This window comes from Chanodichthys erythropterus, chromosome 2 (assembly GCF_024489055.1).
Source record: "Chanodichthys erythropterus isolate Z2021 chromosome 2, ASM2448905v1, whole genome shotgun sequence".
In the NCBI taxonomy this organism is placed as follows: Eukaryota; Metazoa; Chordata; class Actinopteri; order Cypriniformes; family Xenocyprididae; genus Chanodichthys; species Chanodichthys erythropterus.
This window is the reverse complement of record NC_090222.1, coordinates 18377866-18398838: the sequence shown is the minus strand read 5'-3', so window position 1 is coordinate 18398838 and position 20973 is coordinate 18377866. Positions and strand designations below refer to the sequence as shown.

Genomic DNA, 20973 nt, shown 5'->3' with positions numbered 1-20973 from the left:
ACTGGTCGGCCTCCCGCCTCCGGGCTTACTTTATAGACAGGATTATCCCCAATCTGTTCTCTCACAATGTAAATAAGCTGCTCCCAGTACGGTCTAAGCTTTCCAGGGCCCCCTCGTTCACTGAGATTGCGTACAAGGACTCTGTCCCCAGGCTGAAGAACCACACCTCTGCTTCGTTTATCGTAGTATGTCTTCCCTTTGGAACTGGACTGTCGGCTGTTTGCGCCTGCTATTCTGTATACCTCCACCATTTTTCCTGCCCATTTCTCAGCATATCCCTTTTGCCCATTCGTTTCAGCTCCCTCATTTGTTAGAAGGCTGAAGAGGATGTCAACTGGTAGGCGAGGATGACGGCCGTACAACAAATAATATGGTGAGAAACCTGTGGCCTCGTGTCTTGTACAATTATATGCCTGGAGTACATGGGGTAGGTGGTCTTTCCAACTCTCCTTCTCTTTCTCTCCCAAGGTGGCAGCATCTGCAATAGCGTGCGGTTGAATCTTTCCGCAGGATTGCCCTGAGGGTGATACGGGGAGGTTCTCGAGTGGGCAACACCAGCTAATTGCCTGAGAGTTCTGAAGAGTTCATTCTCAAACTCTTGACCCTGGTCATGGTGTAGTTTGGCCGGGTATCCAAATCTGGGAATGAAATCATTGAAAAGCCTATCAGTAACCGTCTTGCCAGCCTTGTTCCTGGTGGGATAGGCTTGCGCGAATCTGGTAAAGTGATCAACTACTACCAATACATACTCGTATCCACCCCTGCAGGCTTCCAGGTGAAGGAAATCGATGCACACCAACTCAAGGGGCGAATTTGATGTAATACTTCCCATTGGTGCTCTTTCATGTGTGGATGGCTTCTTTTGTTTAATGCAAGAGCACTTTCTGGTCACATACTCCTCTATCTCTCTTTTCATGAAAGGTCAGTAAAATCGCTCCCTCGCTAGGCTCAGAACTTTTTCAACGCCAACATGGCACATGTTGTTATGCAGCTGGGTGAGTACAGGACCAGTTGTTGTCGACCTGCACTCTTCCTGTAGAGAAGGTCATTCTCTATGTGTAATCTGTTCCACTCTCTTAACAGCCTCCTTGCGCATGTGTCCATTCTCTCTTTATCATCCGCTGTTAGTGGTGTGTCGCTTTCCTTCAATGCCATCACTTTCCCAATAGCGGGGTCTTTTCTTTGTTCCCTCACAAGCTCATCATGACTGACTTTCGGCAGAGGCTCAACTTGAGGTTGGCAATGTGATGTTAAGTTGAGGGCTGCCACCCAGGCCACATCTCCGGCTTCCTTCCCATACAGCACATACTGCCTCCTCCGATATCTCTTCCGAACACCAGCCATGAAGGTGTCAATGTCCAGGGGGCAGCGTGATAAGGTGTCGGCATCAATGTTGGCTTTGCCTGGCCGGTATTTGATGTCAAAGTTGAAATCGGCCAGTTGCCCCACCCACCGGTGACCCACTGCGTTGAGTTTGGCAGTACTCAGAATATATGTGAGGGGATTATTGTCCGTGAAGACTGTGAAATGTGGGGCGTAAAATAAGTAGTCACGGAACTTCTCACATATCGCCCACTTCAACGCGAGAAATTCCAGCTTTCTGCTGTGTAGGTGATAATTTTATTCTGCTGGCGTTAGTGTGCGTGACCCGTACCCAATCACTCTCATCTTCCCATCCTGGTTCTGATAAAGAACTGCACCGAGACCTTTTTGGGAGGCATCTGTGTGGAGTGTGAAGGGGCGGTTGAAATCGGGATACGCCAGCACTGGGGGTTTGGTCAGCCGGTCCACAAGCTGTTCAAAGATCTGGTGGTGTTGTATGTTCCATTCTACCGGAGTACGGGAGGATTGCTGATTGCATTTTGTTTTTCCTTGTGGCGGTTTGGCCGGAGAGGTGCTGGGCTTCGACTGGAGCAGGTCGTACAGGGGCTTGGCTATACGTGAGAAATCCTGCACATATGTTCGTTAATAGCTCAGAAACCCGAGCAACTGCCTGACATCCCCAACTGTCTGTAGCGTCTTGTCTTTCAGTGCCCGCACTGCTTCAAGGTCTTTGGGGTCCATTTTTACTCCTTCCGCTGACACCAACCGGCCGACATATTGGACCTCCTTGTGGAATAGCTCGCATTTATCCAGCTTCAGCTTTACCCGGTGGTGTTTCAAAGCTTGGAGGACTCTGCGTAGCACCTGCACATGCTCATCAAAGGACCCGGAGAAGCACAACACGTCATCGAGGTAAGGGATGCAGCATTCGTCTCTCAGCGTGTCAAACATACTTTCCATGCTTCTTTGAAAGGCCGCTGGGGCGTTAGATAGCCCAAAGGGTATCCTGACCCACTCGTAGAGCCCCCATGGGGTTATGAATGCGGTAAGGTCTTTAACAAGCTTTTAAAAATATTTAAATAATGTCAATTTTCCTAGGCCGGACATCACTTTAGCCCATACTATACATGAATACAAATGAAAACATGCATGGTAAGTCACACTAAAATCAAAATTGACTATTATTTTTTTTTTTTTTTTTTTGAATACTGCAGCATTTATTATAAATATTATAGATATTCATGCATATCAACATATTTTTTATTAATTATTTTATATTTTAATTATTTTGCCCTCATAATTTTTTTATCACAATAGGAAAGAAAAGACCATCCCTTCTTCCATTTCATGTTGACTTTAAATGAAGACATTTTGGAGTGAGAATGATCATACAATTTTATTTCATCAAGTGTTTTTATTTTACATTATGAATATTTTTCAATTGCTTTTTTCCTCAAATAAAGATATACAAGCAAATCAGAGAAAACAGTTAATTTACAAATGTAAAAGAGCATTCAGAAAATAAAGAGGTAAGTGAAAACAGTAGATGAAAATTAATAGCACATTATAATGAGGCACTCTGGTTATATAAAATGTACAGATAAAGATTCCTTGTTTTAGTACTATACTATGTATTAGGAAATAACACATAATCTTTCACACTTTTATCATCCAGACAAGTTTTATAATACAGTATGTCATGTTATTTACAACCCAAAGGGATGCAGCATATTGTTTGAGTTGCATATAACATTGCTTTCTATCAAGCATGTTCATATAGCGTGGTTATGAGAATATTTGACAATAATAAAATATACCAGCATCATCTGCACAATGAAGACTCTCAGTTCTGGCACTGAGAGGTTTTGTTGATACAACTGTACATTTACATGTACATGATTATTTAGGAAAACAAAAAAAGCTGAGGATCCTCAGGTCTTGTAGAATCCCTTTGGCTGCGGACTGAGACAGAGAGAGAGAGAGAGAGAGAAACCAAACATGATGATGAGGATGATGCAAGGCTTTGCTCAAGTGTATGTGATTTCAGTGCATTTGCAAAATGTGTAATTTGCAAAATAATTATGCTAGGCATTTCTGAGCAATTTTTGCATTTATTTTAAAACAACTTGTCTAAAGGCCTGTTCACACCAAGAATGATAATTAAAAAGATAAATATACACTGTTCCAAATTATTATGCGAGTGACATCAATAGGAAGAAACATTCAAACGTCTCAGGTTACAGATGTAACCCTGGTTCCCTGAGTAGGGAACGAGACGCTGCGTGGTAACGCATTGGGAACCTTCTGCGTGATGTCGTCACTGAAGCACTCATGTATCTAACCAATCGCGTAGCGAGACGTCAGAGACGGGTGACGTCACGGACCAGGAAACTATAAAGCATACCCGGATGCAGAGCACGCTAGCTTCTGGATAAGTCTGAGACAAATGCTCGCAAGTATGCAGGGGGTACGGCAAGAGACGCAGCGTCTCGTTCCCTACTCAGGGAACCAGGGTTATATCTGTAACCTGAGACGTTCCCTTTCGTGGGAACTGTCGACGCTGCGTGGTAACGCATTGGGAACGCTATCCAAACTGTGCCGTAGCGGCAAATACTTGCCAGGTTATCTTGGCAGAACTGATGACCCCGGAGTGGAGCCGACATCAAGGTTATAAAACCTTACAAACGTGTGCTGACATGACCAGCCAGCCGCGTCACAAATGTCACCAATGGAGACACCTGACATCAAGGCTTTTGATGCCGCCATACCCCGCGTAGAATGTGCACGGACATTCAGAGGAGAAGGCTGTCCGGCCGCATCATATGCAAGTGTGATGGCCTCGACCACCCACTTGCTCATCCTCTGCTTAGATGCAGGGCCCCCTTTTTTAGGGGACCCATAACAGACAAAAAGCTGATCAGTCTTACGCCACAGGGCAGCTCTGTGGACGTAAGTATCCAAGGCCCTTACAGGGCAGAGCAGATTTAGTTTTTCCTGATCCGAAGATTTAAAAGGAGGAGGGCAGAAAGCCTGGAGCCAAATGGGACCTGGAACGTGGATAGGGACCTTAGGGACATAGCCCGGTCTAGGATGCAGGAATGCTTTCACCATTCCTGGAGCAAATTCAAGGTATGAGGGAGCAACTGACAGTGCTTGTAAATCTCCTATCCTTTTCAAAGAAGTGATAGCAAGTAGAAAAATAGTCTTTAGAGTGAGGAACCTCTCAGGAACCTCCTCTATTGGTTCAAAGGGCGCCTCGGCCAACCCTTGTAAAACCACGGCCAGGTCCCAGGCCGGAACCCTTGTGCGCACTGGAGGCCTCAACCTCAGTGTGCCACGGAGGAAGCGAGTAACCAGGGGGTCTCGACCCACCGAAAGGCCACCTACAAGGCGAATATGAAAGGCAGATATAGCCGCAACGTAAACCTTCAATGTTGAAGGGGATAGGCCCTCCGAGAACTTTTCTTGGAGAAATGTAAGCACGTGGCTAATAGAGGCGTGGACAGGGTCCACATTAATACGTCTGCACCAGGCAGAGAACAGATTCCACTTGTATAAATAAAGCTTTCTCGTGGCGGGAGCTCTGGAGTTTAATATGGTCTCCACAACCTCGGTTGGGAGACCAGCATCTACGAACCTGGCCCCCTCAGAGGCCAGGCCCATAGTTTCCATAATTCTGGGCGGGGGTGTATTATCCGGCCGCCCGCTTGTGACAGGAGGTCCTGTCTGAGGGGAAGCTCCATTGGGGAGCCGTCTAGTAGGGACACTAAGTCCGAGAACCATATTCTGGTTGGCCAAAAGGGGGCCACCAATATTAGGCTGACCCCCTCCCGGCGTACTTTCTCCAGAACTCCCGGGAGCAAGGCGATCGGGGGAAATGCATACAGACGCCGCCTCGGCCACGTCTGTACCATGGCATCCAGCCCCAGAGGTGCTGGATGGGTGAGGGAGTACCAGAGTGGACACTGGGTTGACTCTCCCGAAGCAAATAGGTCGACTTCCGCTCGACCGAAATTCTTCCATAGGAGATCCACCACTTCTGGGTGAAGTCTCCACTCCCCGGGCCTCGGGCCCTGCCTCGACAGGGCGTCTGCTCCCATATTTTGGCGCCCTGGGATGTAAGCTGCTCTCAGGGAGAGCTTCCCTTGGGCCCACAGGAGGATCTGATGGGCCAAGTAATAAAGTTGGCGAGACCGCAAACCCCCCCTGATGATTTATATAGGCGACCACAGCAGTGTTGTCCGTGCGGACCAACACATGATGGCCTCTCAGGTCTGGGAGAAAATGTTTTAATGCCAGAAACACCGCCATCATCTCCAGCCGATTTATGTGCCAGGAGAGCTGATGGACCTCCCATGAGCCCTGAGCTGGACGGCCACTCATGATCGCCCCCCAGCCCGTGAGGGAAGCATCTGTCGTAAGCATTACGCGACGACCAGAAGTCCCCAGCACGGGTCCCTGGGACAGGAACCAGGGATCTTTCCACATGACCAGAGCACGAAGGCATCGTCGTGAGACTTTGATCATGCGAAAAGGATTTCCCCTCGGGGAGAATCCCCTGGTCCTGAGCTACCACTGTAAGGGTCTCATGTGCAGGAGGCCAAAAGGTATCACGTTGGACACAGCTGCCATCAGACCCAACAGCCTCTGGAACTGTTTTACAGTGAGTGACTGGCCTAACTTCACCCCTTTCATAGCCATAAGAATGGCACTCACCCGAGCGGGAGACAGATTTCTTTGGAACAATGAAGTAACGGCTGTAGAAGCCTGACAGCTTGCTGGGAGGAGGGACTCCTTTTTACAAGAGTGTCATAACCTCTTGTTCCATCACCAGAGACTGCTCGGTGGTCACCACTGTGGGAAGGACCCCGTTGAATATGGGCGGGCGAGACCCGAACTGTATTCTGTAACCCTTTTCTATCATGAGCAGCACCCAATTTGATATATTTGGAAGTAGTTTCCACTCTGCCAAAAAATCTACTAAGGGAACCAGTCTCTCGAGACTGGTCTCTGGTGTTTTTTGAGCACTTGGCTCGGTGATCTGACACGGCGCGCCGGCAGACAACCGAATCAAGTGGCCGGCCCTCCTCGAAGGACCGGCGGGGACCGCCGTGCCCTGACGCACACTGGGTGGCAGGGTTGACGGACTGTCCCCCTGAGGGTGCCGAAGGGGAGCGGGGATTAGATGTATTTTTTCCCGGCTTCCTCCGGAGGGGACCACCCTCATTGGGTCCTGACCCACAGATGTCAGGACCGCTCTGAAGCATTCCTGGCGATGATAACGGCCCGCAGGTCCGTTTTGCCCTTGGAAGGCTTCTTGTGAGGGGACCGACCCGGTCCCCAAGCTGTTTGTGGGGGAGCTCGAGTGGCCACGCTCACTTTCTGTTGCGCTCTGTGGTGCGCTGAGGAGCTCGTGGATGGCCGAGGCTGCTCCCGCTCAGCAGCCTCGGGGGGAATAGAGCGGCGGGGGATGAACCTCTGGAACGCCGCTGATTGTTTTTTCGCCTCCTGGAACCTCTCGACGACTGTATTCACAGCGTCGCCGAAGAGGCCCGCAGGGGACAGCGGCGCATCCATAAGGGCAGCTTTGTCTCGCTCCCTTATGTCCGAGAGGTTCAGCCACAAATGTCTCTCCGTAGCCACCAAGGCTGCCATAGACCGGACGATTTCTTTGGCCGTCTCTTTGGTGGCACGGAGAGCGAGATCAGTTGCCATCCTGATCTCTTGAATGCAATCATAAGTGGCCTCCCCGCTGTCATCAATCTCCCCCAGCAGGTCTGCTTGATATGCTTGAAGCAGCGACATGGTGTGTAGACATGCCGCCGCCTGACCTGCTGCCGTGTATGCTTTGCCCACCAAGCTTGATGTTGTTCTTAAGGGCTTGGTGGGCAACGTCGGTGCTTTTAGTGACGATGCCGACTCGGGCGAGAGATAGCCCGCAAGCGGGCTCTCTTCAACCCGGGGCATCGCCGCATAACCGTGCCGTTTCAACCCCACTATATTGCTATATACAGATGTTTGGGGGCTGAATACGCGGTGCTGCACGGGCCTTTTCCACGACCTCGACACCTCGGTGTGGAGGTCCGTGAAAAACGGCAAACCCCGACGCTGGGGTAGCGACCGAGCGGGCAGAAAGCGCTCATCTAGCTTACTTTTTGGTTTCGGTTCTGCCCGCTCTGCTGGCCAATCAATCTTTAACTTGGCCACAGCCCTGGTCACTACCTCCAGGAGCTTCTCATTTGCTGGGGAAGAGGATGGCGGGTCCTCTTCCCCAGTCTCGACGCTCACCACATCAACCTCCTCGGAGGAAGAGAGGTGAAGCGCCGATGCCTCTCTCCGGGGGGAAGAAACCGCAACGCGTGCTTCCGCCGCCTGAGAAGAGACACTGGGGCTGGCGGGTAAAGGGCGAGATAAGGCTGGGCCCGTCTCAACCCCCTCCGCCAGCTCCATCTGCAAACCCCACGACAGCAGCCGGCGCTGCGCCTCAGCAGCGGCAGGACCCGACCCGCGGGGAACGCTCACCGAGGCACCCTCCTCGAAGAGTGCTCGGCGAGATCTCAACACTCTGAGGGTTAGTCTCTCGCAATGCACGCAGACAGCTCCCTCGAGAGCTGCCTGGGCATGCTCAACCCCCAGACAAAAAACGCACATATCGTGTGTGTCCCCGTCAGGAATGTATCTGGGGCAGGGATGCACACACTTCCTGAAACGTTTTTCCTCCGCCATTATAATTGTCTTATTTTATATATATATATATATATATATATATATATATATATATATATATATATATATATATATATATATATGTGTGTTTGTGCAACTCTTGTCCTCAGACGAAGAGATATTGTAAATGATATGGGACAAACAACACCAAATAAGACAGACAAGATAACATAGAGCGCTTTGTTGAAGACACAGAAGCTAGCGTGCTCTGCATCCGGGTATGCTTTATAGTTTCCCGGTCCGTGACGTCACCCGTCTCTGACGTCTCGCTACGCGATTGGTTAGATACATGAGTGCTTCAGTGACGACATCACGCAGAAGGTTCCCAATGCGTTACCACGCAGCGTCGACAGTTCCCACGAAAGGGAATTTTAGTTTTTTCAAAGAAAGTGTTTGTTTGTTTTATTTCTTCTTATCTTTTTAGATAACTTTAGATATCAATCTCAGACAGGTTTGTTAAATAGTTTGCCAGGTTAGGTAAATGGAAAACAACTAATATTGTGTGAAAACTGAATGGAGATTTGTGAGTGATTTAGAGAATTCACAAGAGAATTCAGTCAGATAAAGGCTTATTAAGGAAAGTTTCTGTTAAAAAAGATTAATTGTATTAAAAGGATAACAAAAAGCCTGTTGAGCAGCAAACAGGTATTTGAAGCTGCTTATGCCACTGGAGTCTCAAGAAGCTCTGCATGCAGGCTGGCAGTTGTGCGTAAAGTTGCATTTCAGCCACCTCTTACCAAAGATCGCAAAGAAAAATGTTTACAGTAGGTGTAGAATCCACAAAGTCTAATTTTTAAATAGTTTTATTCACTGATGAATGCCGTACTACAATAGATGGTCTAGAAGATGGGTGTATTTCTGGATGGTTGGTGAGTGACCATGTTCCAACGTCTTGTTGCGACTCCAGCAAGGAGCTGGCAGGTGTTGATTTGGGCTGGAATACTGGGAGGTGAGATGGAAGGTCCCTTTAGAGTCTCTGCAGACTGTCCTCCAAAAAAAAACAAAAAAAAAAAACGAACCTATAGGTTGTTTTTCAAGCACCTTATTACGACCTATATTTACTTTTTAAAGTCATGCGCCCTCTAGCTGGCCTAAAAATAATGACAGTGTTGTGTTACGTCTGTCATCATGAAATCACGGAAACTATCATTACCAATCAAAATACGTGTTCATTTAAATGCAATCTATGTACAAAAAAATTTGAAAAAAATGTTTGTTTTTTTTGTCGATAGGGGCGCAACTTTAGTAAATGCTCCTATAGGTCGTATTTCAGGGAAGTGACAAATGACCTGTATGTGTGTATTGGTTGGAGAACATGTTGCGCTCTCTGAGGGTGTCGAAATGACTTGTGCAAGATATGTGGAGTTTATAACTGACCATTTTCTTCTATGTTATAAAAACAAGGATAGTGCCTTTTGAAATAAAAGCATTTTCATTCAGGAAAACGCACTATACCATACTGTAAAAAACACCACAGCAATAAAACTTTGAAAATGCATTTTTACACGCACTATAAACATTTCTCTTTGTGAGCTTTGGTTAGTGGTGGCTGAAATGCATCTTTACGCACAACTGCCAGCCTGCATGGAGAGCTCCTTGAGACTCCAGAGACACCAGGAGCTTCACATACCTGTTTGCTGCTCAACACTGGCTTTTTATAACTGCCATTTTAATACAATTAATTTGTTTGACAGAAACTTTCCTTAATAAGGCTTTATCTGAACAAGTTCTCTTGTGCTGTAAATAGTTTGATAGTCTCCATTTAGTTTTCACACAGTATTAGTTGTTTTCATGCCTTTTGATAGACATTGCAGCATTTCATGTGTTTTATCTCCATATTGCATAAGAACTGCGACCTGCTTAACAATGTGGAACAACCTCTTTAAGCAAGTTTTCCATTCACTTAAGAAGACCTGGCAAACTACTTAAAGGTACAATATGTAAAATTTTTGCAGTAAAATATCCAAAAACCACTAGGCTAGTGTTATATATTTTGTCCAGCTAATTACAAACAATATCTCTAATGTTTTCAACTACTTGTAAATCATGAGAAAATTCCCATTCTAAACAGTGACACGGGGCAGTGCAGTCGCCTGTCAATGACGTCAGTTACTTTTGTTACCGCCTTTACTGACGTAGAAACCACATGACAACAGTGCCGTGGACAAATGCGGAAGTAGAGTCTAGCGTCCAGCAAACCACTAGCTTGCTTCAAGCAGTTCCTTATTTACTTGCACGTTTTATGGTGGATTGTGTTACTTATTTATGGAACATAATTACTGTTTACCATCTGCCGCTGGTTCTGTCGACAAGGACAGCTCCCGTAAACTCATGACCGGAAAAGCGGAAGCGGCGCCGGCGACTGTGTCATAATAAAAGTCCCGCTGCTCGTGAGGCGTGTGTTGATCAATCGCTCCAGTTCCTCGTTCAGCTCCCACAACACTTGGTCCTGCTCTGCTTCATACTACAGTAACTTTAATAATTGCATCCACGAACATGAGTTCTTCCAGATTCCAATCCCTATTCTTTTGCACCGTCCGTTAATAAGATGGAGACCAAGTTTCTGCTCTAAAACTTGGCGTCATCAAACTGCGCCTTTGTTTTGAATAGGCTTCTAGCAACCTCTAGCGGAAAAAAATATCACAAATTGTACCTTTAACAAACCTGTCTGAGATTGATGCCAGTTATCTAAAAAGATATGGAGAAATAAAACAAACACTTTCTTTAAAAAAATTTAATTTGAATGCTCCTTGTACTGAAATCCTACTGATATGTCACTTGCATAATAATTTGGCACAGTGTATTATCGTCTACTCCAGCGGACAATGTCGTTTTGTTTATTCTTGTCTGTAACTTTAAATGCTCAAGCTCTTTACAGCAGGATGGATTCTGATTGGGTGTCAGTGTTTTTATCGTTCCAATGAGTTTTTTGTGCTTTTGTCATTATAGCTGGGGTGTGAACTCTCCTATTCTTTAATACTGAAAACGATTTTTAGAACTATATTTTTATCGTTATCTTTATAGTTATTGTCCTTGGTGTATTTCAGTTGTATAGCTTAAGTGTCCAAATATGTTTTGGGGCAACTGTATGTGTTATTTTGAGAGAGAGGGTTGGCACAAAATGGGCATCTTGCAGCGGCATCTCCAGCAGCCGTGGCATCTACATTTTTAACTACATTTCAACAAAATAACATTATATAGGCCTACCACAGGACTGTCATTTTATAGCAATTATCATTATTTTGTTAAAAACATTCTGATGCTTCACATAAGAGAAAGCTGAAATTGTTGCATGTGTGTGCCTATATAGTAAATCACATGCCCTAATAAAATATAAATGCAGTGTATTAAATATTGCATTGAAATGTCATTACATATGAATAAAAACTGTTATTCAGTAATTACCAAAATGAGTTTCTGATATGCTGCACAACGCTGAAATTGCAGCATCTCCAGCACCCACAGATTTTCTCCGGCAGCTGTCGTTGTTTGTAGCATCTGCCGCTGGCCAATTAGGCTACGTTAATTTGATGTAATAGGCTATTTTCACTTTAAAAACTACATTTGATCAAAATAACATTATATAGACCACAGGATTGTCATTACATTATAGCCTACCACAAGACTGCCATTTAGCCTATATATTGGCTACACACGCAGTAAAGGCTGATTCATACTTCAGCGTCGGACCTACGCCGGAGCTTCTGCGCCGTAGGCTATGCGTCTGTTTTCATTTACTTCTGCGTCGTTGTCCGCGTCGACGTGCATGCAGACCACTAGGAGGCAGTGTACACGGTCATGTTGAGTATCAAAACAAAAGCCGAAGAAGAAGCAGCTCGTCATGTACAAGAGAAGTCATTACAAACAGAAACGGCAGAGAAACGGCAAATAGGTAATGACTTTTGTTGCAGTTTAACTGTATGTGTCCTCTGAAACAGAGTGTTTTTTCATTCAGTGAAGTTGAAAGTGCTCGCTCTTCTCCGAGTGCTCCGCGCCAGTTTTTTGACCCGAGGGAGAGGTTCTAGTAGACCAATCAGAGTGCTTGCGGTCCGCGTAGAATTGACGCGTTGTTACATTTTTGAAGAGGTGCACGTCAGGCTACGTCGTATGCTACGCACAGCCTACGCCGTAGCTACGGCGTACACTCGACGCAGAAGTATAAATCAGCCTTAAGTTCAGCTTTCTCTGATGTCCGCAGCATCAGAAACTACATTAACATTATGATAAATGCTTACAAATGACAGTTCTGAGGTATATAATGCTATTTTGTTCAAATATAGTTTTTTTTTTTTGTTGTTGTTGTTTTTTTTTAATAAGACGAAAGTCCGTAGCTGCTGGAGATGCTGCAATTTCAGCTTTATGCACCATATCAGAAACTAATTTCTATATTAACTGAATAACAGTTTATATGTAATAACATTTAAAAACAATATACAATAGCCTACACTACCTTTTTTTTATCAAGGCATGTTATTTACTAATTTTGTCAGCACTGAAACACAACTGTGATATTATTGACACACTTTTTGCTGGATATATAGCTTAGTAGGCGATATACACACTCGCAACAATTTCTGCTTTCTCTTATGCTGTGGCAGTGGCGTGCACAAGAGGGGGGCCTGGGGGGCTTGAGCCCCTGCCCCTTTGATCGCGAAAGTGCCCTTTGCGGTCGCATCGTGGTGCCCCCGCGTTCCCATTTCTTCCCTAAACCCACCGCGATTTCTACCGAGGGAGAACAATCTCTCCCCACCAGAAGTGCTGCTGTGAGATGCCGATGCCGCACTTTATTTTGAAAGCATCATATATAACAAAAACCAAACTCACTTTTTGCAGCAGCAGTATCTGGTCTTGCGTCGTCTGTACATCATTGTCTGTTAAGATTGAAAAAAAAAAAAAATTTCACCTTTCAAACACTTCACAAAAGACAGAAGTGTGCAGAACTATGAATTTACCTGTTTGTGTCTGCGAATGCCTATAATGGTGATAACAATGAGCAAGATGAAGACCACAACTCCACTGCTTATGGCAACACAAAGCCAGACGTCCACTGGAGCTTTCTCTGTGAAAGTTTATTGACAGTGTTACACATTTTATTGTACATGTATCAATCTCTCCATCTTTCCTTCACTTCTCTTACCAATCTTTAATGATAGCGCAGCATATGTCAGGATCGTCCCGTTTTTGAGCAAGAGCTGACATTTCCATTGGCCACTGTGCTGCATTGTCACTGCAGGGATGGATATAATATGTTGACGTTGAGGAGGTTGAGAAGGGAAGGAAGGAGGATATTTCCAAACCACCTCTAGGTCAGAGGCAATTGAATGTCCCAATGTGCATGTCAGATTCACGCTTTGGCCTTCATATACTCGAGAACCACCAGAAGAGTTAACTAGTAGAAGGAGAAGTATACAGAGTTAAAAACAAATAAGCCAAGAAGTTTGCATTGTAAGAAAAATCTCAGAAATGTACATTTTCAATTTCAAGAGCTGCATGATTAATCATTAAATGATTGATATCTCGATTCAAACACCCACGCGATATTAAATCCTAAATGACAATGATCAGAGAACATTCAAATCTGTGTTGACGCTGCTGCTGATCCAGTTCACGAGTTCACACTTACATTAAGTAGAGTAAAGGATATGTGTATTTGGTTATCACAGTATCGTTATTTCTGTGTTACAATAATTCAAATTGTCACAGAAGTACTGTGATAAAATTTCAAAGTTTGAATATAGGTTATAGGATATCAAAACCTTTTGAAAGTAACTTGAAACTTTAAAGGGTTAGTTCACTCAAAAATGAAAATAATGTCACTTATTACTCACCGTCATGTCGTTCTACACCCATAAGACCTTTGTTTATCTTCAGAACACAAATTAAGATATTTTGATTAAATCCCATGGCTCAGTGAGGCCTGCATTTACAGCAATGCCATTAAAAATCTCAAGATCCACAAAGGTACTACAGGTGCTGGTCATATAATTAGAATATCATCAAAAAGTTCATTTTTTTATTGTAAATTATTTTTAAAAATGAAACTTTCATATATTCTAGATTCCCTACATGTAAAGTAAAACATTTCAAAAGTTTTCAAATTTTGATGATTAGAGCGTACAGCTCATGAAAGTCCAAAATCCAGTATCTCAAAATATTAGAATATTTCCTAAGATCAATCAAAAAATGGGTTTGCAAAACAGAAAAGTTCAAGTTCTTTAAAGTATGTTCATTTGTGCACTCAATACTTGGTCGGCAGCACATATTACAGCAAATGACTTGCTCTAGCACAAATTACAGCATCAGTGAAGTGTGGCATGGAAGTGATCAGCCTGTGGCACTGCTGAGGCACTATTGAGCCTTCAGATCATCTGTATATTGTTGGATCGACTGTTTCTCATCTTTCTCTTAAAAATATCCCATAGATTCAGGGGTCAGGCATGTTGGCTGGCCAATAAAGCACAGTAATATCATGGTCAGCAAACCACTTGGAAGTGGTTTTTGCACTGTGGGCAGGTGCTAAAGTCCTGCTGGAAAAGGAAATCAGCATCTCCATAAAGCTTGTCAGCAGATGGAAGCATAAAATGCTCCAAAATTTCCTGGAAGATGGCTGCATTGACTTTGCACTTGATAAAACACAATGGACCAACACCAGCAGATGTCACGGTCCCCCAAATCATTACTAACTTCAGAAACTTCCCACTAGACTTCAAGCAGCTTGATTCTGTGCCTCTCCAGTCTTCCTTCAGACTCTGGGACCATGATTTCAACATGAAATGCAAAATTTACTTTTATCTGAAAAGAGGACTTTCGACCACTGTTCACTGTCCAGTTCTTTTTCTCCTTAGCCCAGGTAAGATGCTTCTGACATTGTTTCTGTTTCAGAAGTGGCTTGGTAGTCCTTTTCCTGAAGATGTCTGTGTGGTGACTCTTGATGCGCTGACTCCGGCTTCATTTGACTCATTGTGAAGCTCTCCCAAGTGTTTGAATCGGCTTTACTTGACAGTATTCTCAAGCTTGTGGTCATCCATGTTGCTTGTGCACCTTTGCACAATTTCTTCCTTCTAGGCAACTTTGCATTTAATATGCTTTGATACATCACTCTGTAAACAGCCACCACATTCAGTAATGACCATCTGTGACTTACTCTCTTTGTGGAGGGTGTCAATGATTGTCTCCTGGACCATTGCCAAGTCAGCAGTCTTCCCCATTAGTGTGGTTTCAAAGAACAAGAGATACCTGGAATTTATACTGTGGGGATGGTCATTTACTGAAACTCAAACGTAAATATTCTAATATTTTGAGAGACTGGATTTTGGACTTTCATGAGCTGTACGCTCTAATCAACAATTTAAAAAAAAAAAAAAAAAAACTTTTGAAATGTTTTACTTTACATGTAGGGAATCTAGAATATATGAAAGTTTCATTTTTTAAAATAATTTACAATAAAAAAAATGAACTTTTTCACGATATTCTAATTATATGACCAGCACCTGTAAAAACATATTTAAAACAGTTCATGTGAGACCCTTAGTTCTACCTTAATATTATAAAGCGACGAGAATATTTTTATGTGCCAAAAAAACAAAATAACGACTTTTCAACAATATAGTGATGGGCCGATTTCAAAACACTGCTTCGGAGCTTTACGAATCGTTTATTTTGAATTGGTGATTCGGATCTCCTGTCAAACGTCTAAACTGCTGAAATCACGTGATTTTGACACTCCGAATCAGTGATTCGAATCGTAAAGCTCCGAAGCAGTGTTTTGAAATCGGCCCATCACTATATTGTTAAAAAGATGTTATTTTGGGGGGTTTTTTGGCATTAAGGTAGAACAACTGAACTCCGATAAACTGTTTTAAATGTGTTTTTAGAACCTTTGTGGATCTTGAGATTTTAATTGGCATGCTGTCTATGCAGGCCTCACTGAGCCATCGGATTTAATCAAAAATATCTTAATTTGTGTTCTGAAGATGAACAAAGGTCTTACGGGTGTAGAACGACATGACGGTGAGTAATTAATGACATGTTATTTTCATTTTTGGGTAAACTAATCCTTTAAATAATGATTGTATTCATTACATCATTACACATGTATGTGGCAATAGTTGACTGTTAAAAAATATTTGTCATTGAATCATTCATTCAAGAGATTCGTTCAAACGCTGATTCGTCTAGTAATGAAACAAGTGAAGTCTGTGTGAGTCATTGAATCATTAATTCAAACAGATAAAAAAAAAAAATCTAATAAATGAAATATTTTTAAATAATTTTATCAGAATTCTTTTTAGAATTTTTTAATCAGAAATTTTCCAGAAATTTACCACTAGTAAATCAAACATTATTTTGTTTAGTTGTCCATTTAGAATTGTGGGAGAATCGGGAACTCTATTTTAAACAAAAAATCGTGATTCTCAATGTATCCAGAAATATGCAGTTTCAAGCCATTATTTTGTAATAATTAATGCACACTGCACAGTGATGCTTTATTCATTCAAAGTAATTTCATTGTCCAGTGACAATTCTGTTGGGAAAGCAATTTTGCTTCAAGCTACAAGTTAATTATATATATATATATATATTTTTTTTCTTATTTTTTTTTTTTTTTTTCTTATTAAAAAGTTTTACTTTGAACAACATTTTTGAAAATATGTTTAAATCATAGACTCACTTATGTGGTGATATATTTTATATGAGATCACACTAATACTAGTGGCTTTATCTCTATAACTCACTGTTACTGGACACTTTTACTGCTTGAAAATAAATTAGTAATTGTAACTGAAAACAACTTTTTCAGGCCGCTAGGTGTCAGTATAAGTCCAAGATTATTGCGACGTCATTTAAGTTTAAATAATTAAAAACATATTTTAAATTAGTATCTTTTGTGTGTACTTGGTATAACTATGAACTCACTGATTCTTGAGATAAAAGACAAAAACATGTTGGATATTTCAGCTAATGGACCATGTAAAGGAACAGGTTTTTATGCATTTTATTTTTCTTTTCTAAAATTTGATTTGTATTAATTTTATAGCTTAATTTGTGGTAACTTCGTTAGATGCACTGAAAAGCATACTATTTTAATTTGATCCAAAGTATTCAATTATGTAATAATGGTGCTCAGTATAAAGGCACTAAGTGATAAAATACATTCTCTACATTTTTTTTATTTTCAAACTGTTATGAACAATACAGTTTCTAAATTCCTGAATTCTTTGCCCTCCTTTTTAATACTAAGCATATATATGTTCCCGATTTGTCACGATAACTGCATTAAACCTAAGCCAATTTCACTAAATGCAAGTACATTTTTATGTCCTCATTTTCTCAAATGAGGTCAAAAAATTTAAACTGTCATTTGAAATTGTGCCAGCATACAAATATATATTATGTTATAAAGAAAAAAACTACTATGTCACCACATAATATACTTGTGCAGTAACAATCTGCAATGTTTCGTGTTTGGTGGAAAACGTAGCTTGTCACTGGGAAAAATATTATGGAAGTGCTGTCACAATATTGACTGAAAGTAGTTAGTATTGTGGTTAGTTACTAGACCCCCAACACTTGTCATTCACCTACCCTGCAGAACCTCCACCTTGACTTTTCTGCTGAGGGTCTTGCTCTTGAACTTCAGGCTACAGTTGTACTCCCCCCTGATCTTCTCTGATACAGGCAGATTATGAATCGATAGATCCGTGTCTTTTAACTCTCTTCCCTTGACCCTGCTGTCTGTGCCCGGTGTGACATCCCATCTGACCACGGGACCAACACTGAGGCTGAGGAGATTCTGCTGGTTTAGATCACTGAGAGGAGTGAAGCTCCAATTACCACCCAGGAGGCCTGTCTCATTTAACATGGACCAGGGAATGTTAGATGACAGGGAACATGGAATGTTGACTGTGGAGGACAAGGAGAGCGAGGTATAAATCGGATCTGGAGGAGAAGGGGAGAGGTCTAGAGGAAAAGAGATGAAAATAAAGGGAACATTATTATTATTATTATTAGCAGCAGCAATTTAAATAAACATAAGACATAAAATAAATAATAATAACATAATTAATGACATAATACAAATGAAATAACAGGTGTATACTTATATTCTATTAAAATTTTATTAAATATTGTTTATATATTTACATTTAGCATTACAAAAAGTGAGAGTAGACAAGCTTTTATCAGTGCTCCATCATTATTCTGCTAAATTTGACTTATTTCACCGTATTCCTCCCACTCATAGATCTTGACTGTAATCATCTTCTTTGTTTCTTGTGTATGATACATTTCTTATTGCTTTGTAAACAACTCTCAGAATGTGAAAACTAATAAATGGATAGATACACATAGTGTTTAACAACTGCGTCTCACCTATTACAAAAACAGTTGTTTTTGCTTCAGCTTCTCTCCCGTCATAATTCACCTTGCATGTCCAAACACCACTATGACACCTGGACACATCTTTGACTGAAATTGTGTTTCCATTACGCTTGATTTGATGACAACCTGAGTTTTCAGGTGGAATCCACGTTATTCTGGGCGTCGCTGAACTCGACTCAGTTTTACATTCCAGAAACAGAGAGTCACCAAACATCACGGCTGGCACTTTGGGTATAGTGACTGAAATAGAGAAAAATGTGTTGAAAGGTGGAATATGCAACATTAGATAATCTTATCATGTAATGTGTAAAGTTATAGCCAAAAATATCAAAATGTATGTGAGAGTGGAGTAGCCCATTTAATTCTGTTCATTCTGCCAAATATGCAGTGCAGAATTAAAATTATATGACTTAATCATCGCCTTTATGAGTTTAGTAAGATAGATGATTATAAAATATATTCATAGATTAATTTTTCATGTAGTTTTTCTTTTTTGCAGTTCAGCTCTATGACACACGGGGCAGACTACTTCTGCAGTGTTCACATCCTGAATCGAGCTAAGCAGTAGGTGTAGTGTTATTCAATAGTTGAACTAATAGAAAAACACCTTGAGTGTTTTTGGAAAATATATGAGAGCAATTAACAGAATAGTTCACCCAAAATAGAAAATTCTGTCATCATTTATTTACATTTATCATTTATTTATGTAACATTTTGACTTCTGGGGAACGAAGAAGATTTATTAATTTATTATTTTTATTAATTTATTTATTTTACTATTTTTACTTATTTTTTTTGTCCATACAATGAAACTCAGTGAGGTCCAGTGCTGCTTTTTGAACCCACTGATTTCCATTGTATGGACAAAAACAGCTAAAACATTCTTCAAAATATCTTCTTTTGTGTTTTACAGAAGAAAGAATGCAATAAGGATGAAGCAATTTTTGAGTGAACTATCCCTTTAAGAGATTTTGTGGCTGTAAACTTTGGGTCTCTTTTTTACCTTTTGTTTCTCACACACTTTCTGTACTTAGTCTTACCATGGTACAGTTTGTAGGTCTTGACATGAGTAGACGTTAATACATGTTGTACACAGCGCCAAACTTCAAAATCAGAATCCTGTACTGATGAGATTTGGAGATCGTAATCCGGTGACAGAGAGGCACGTGTCTTAACATCTTTCCCTACAAAAGACAAACATACATGTGCAGTTATATCAAACATGGTAGCCTGATTATTATTGTGGAGAAAAAAGGCATGAACTCAGTAAAAACATGCATCTCACCCAGTTGGATCCCACCCTGAGGGTTCCTGCTGATAGTTGGATTTTCATCTGAGCCGCGGAACCAGTTCACATAAACATTTGGTGCATTTACTGATGAATCTCTATGTAGCGTAACGGTCCCTCCAATCTGTGCGTAAATTACCATGGGGCTTTCTGATGATAGAAGAACACATCGGTCAGAAGAAGAATGCTTATACAGACTCCATGTCATGCTCTTCACCATATAACAACTGTCAAGATATTTGCAACTTACCTTGTGCTTTGAGAAATTGAACGAGTAGCGATATTAGTATCCAACAAAACATTATTCTGTCCTCAGAGCAGAACCAGAGAGGATGTTTGAAGGGTGATCTGTAAGACAGCCATAGAGAAATGTATCACCAAGAGCATCACACAGCACAGAGGAAGGAAGGGGCTTGTGGTGGGCTCAGATTTTTCTTGAGTGATTGAGAGAAACAGAAACAGTGCAGGATGGTGAGGGGGAGACAGAAGCTTTGTGGTGGGCTATGGGTTACAGACATAAAGGAAGACAAGAACCAGTGAAGAAGCATGAAAGAACAGCAGCTAGAAAGACGGCAAGACAAAGACGCAGAGAGGTGTGTCTGTGGTGGGCTGAGATTGTGCGGGGAGTATATTCGTATCCCTCTTGTTTTCACCTCTTCACCTCCTCCACCAAAACACCCCCTCTCTTCCTCCCTTGTTCCACGAAAGGCGGATCTCTCCACGCTTACACACAGAAAAAAGAACACCACATGGCGCTGCTGGTGGTGTCGCTGAGCTTGGAGTGCGGTGTGTGTTATATCTGTTATATCTGATCTTGGCTTTTTTCTCTTTTTGTGCATACGATTCGCACAAATCTCTCCTTTTACTCCTTCTGAAGAGATTGACAATTCAAACTGCAGACTGATTTGTTACAAAGTGCACTCTGTAAATCCTTTAATGTTTGACTTTAACTTGTAAAATTCTTTATATTTCTCATATTTAGATTTCTAAATTAGCAACGCCAAAGTCATGGCTTTAATTCCTAAGGGATGCATGCAAATGAATATTCCATATTTATCCATATTATATTCCATAATTACGCATTATTTTGAACTATGTTGTAGAATTTTTAGTACTTTTAATAAAAATGTAACTGGAATGAACAAAAGGTCACAATCTGTTCTATGCAGTATATTATTGCTTACTCAACTATATTGGTGCAAATTATCCAATGCAGAAGTTATATTTACTAAACATTTACTTAAAAGAGAAAGTAC

At 41.9% G+C, this 20973-nt stretch overlaps 1 protein-coding gene across 2 annotated transcripts in view; it reads right to left on the bottom strand.

Moving 5' to 3' along the window:
* Positions 1 to 2801: 2801 nt before the first annotated feature.
* Positions 2802 to 20973, bottom strand: part of LOC137032024 (uncharacterized) — a 28049-nt gene continuing 9877 nt past the window's right edge. For both annotated transcript variants that reach the window (XM_067403500.1, XM_067403492.1), the window contains exons 3-11: positions 19968 to 20065; positions 19715 to 19867; positions 19470 to 19613; positions 18421 to 18669; positions 17635 to 18009; positions 13187 to 13438; positions 13002 to 13108; positions 12874 to 12920; positions 2802 to 3285 (exon numbers count right to left, since the gene is read on the bottom strand). In XM_067403500.1, coding sequence (XP_067259601.1) covers positions 3255 to 3285; positions 12874 to 12920; positions 13002 to 13108; positions 13187 to 13438; positions 17635 to 18009; positions 18421 to 18669; positions 19470 to 19613; positions 19715 to 19867; positions 19968 to 20019 — 1410 coding nt within the window. In that variant the 5' untranslated portion in view covers positions 20020 to 20065 and the 3' untranslated portion in view covers positions 2802 to 3254. The remainder of the gene's footprint in view (positions 3286 to 12873; positions 12921 to 13001; positions 13109 to 13186; positions 13439 to 17634; positions 18010 to 18420; positions 18670 to 19469; positions 19614 to 19714; positions 19868 to 19967; positions 20066 to 20973) is intronic.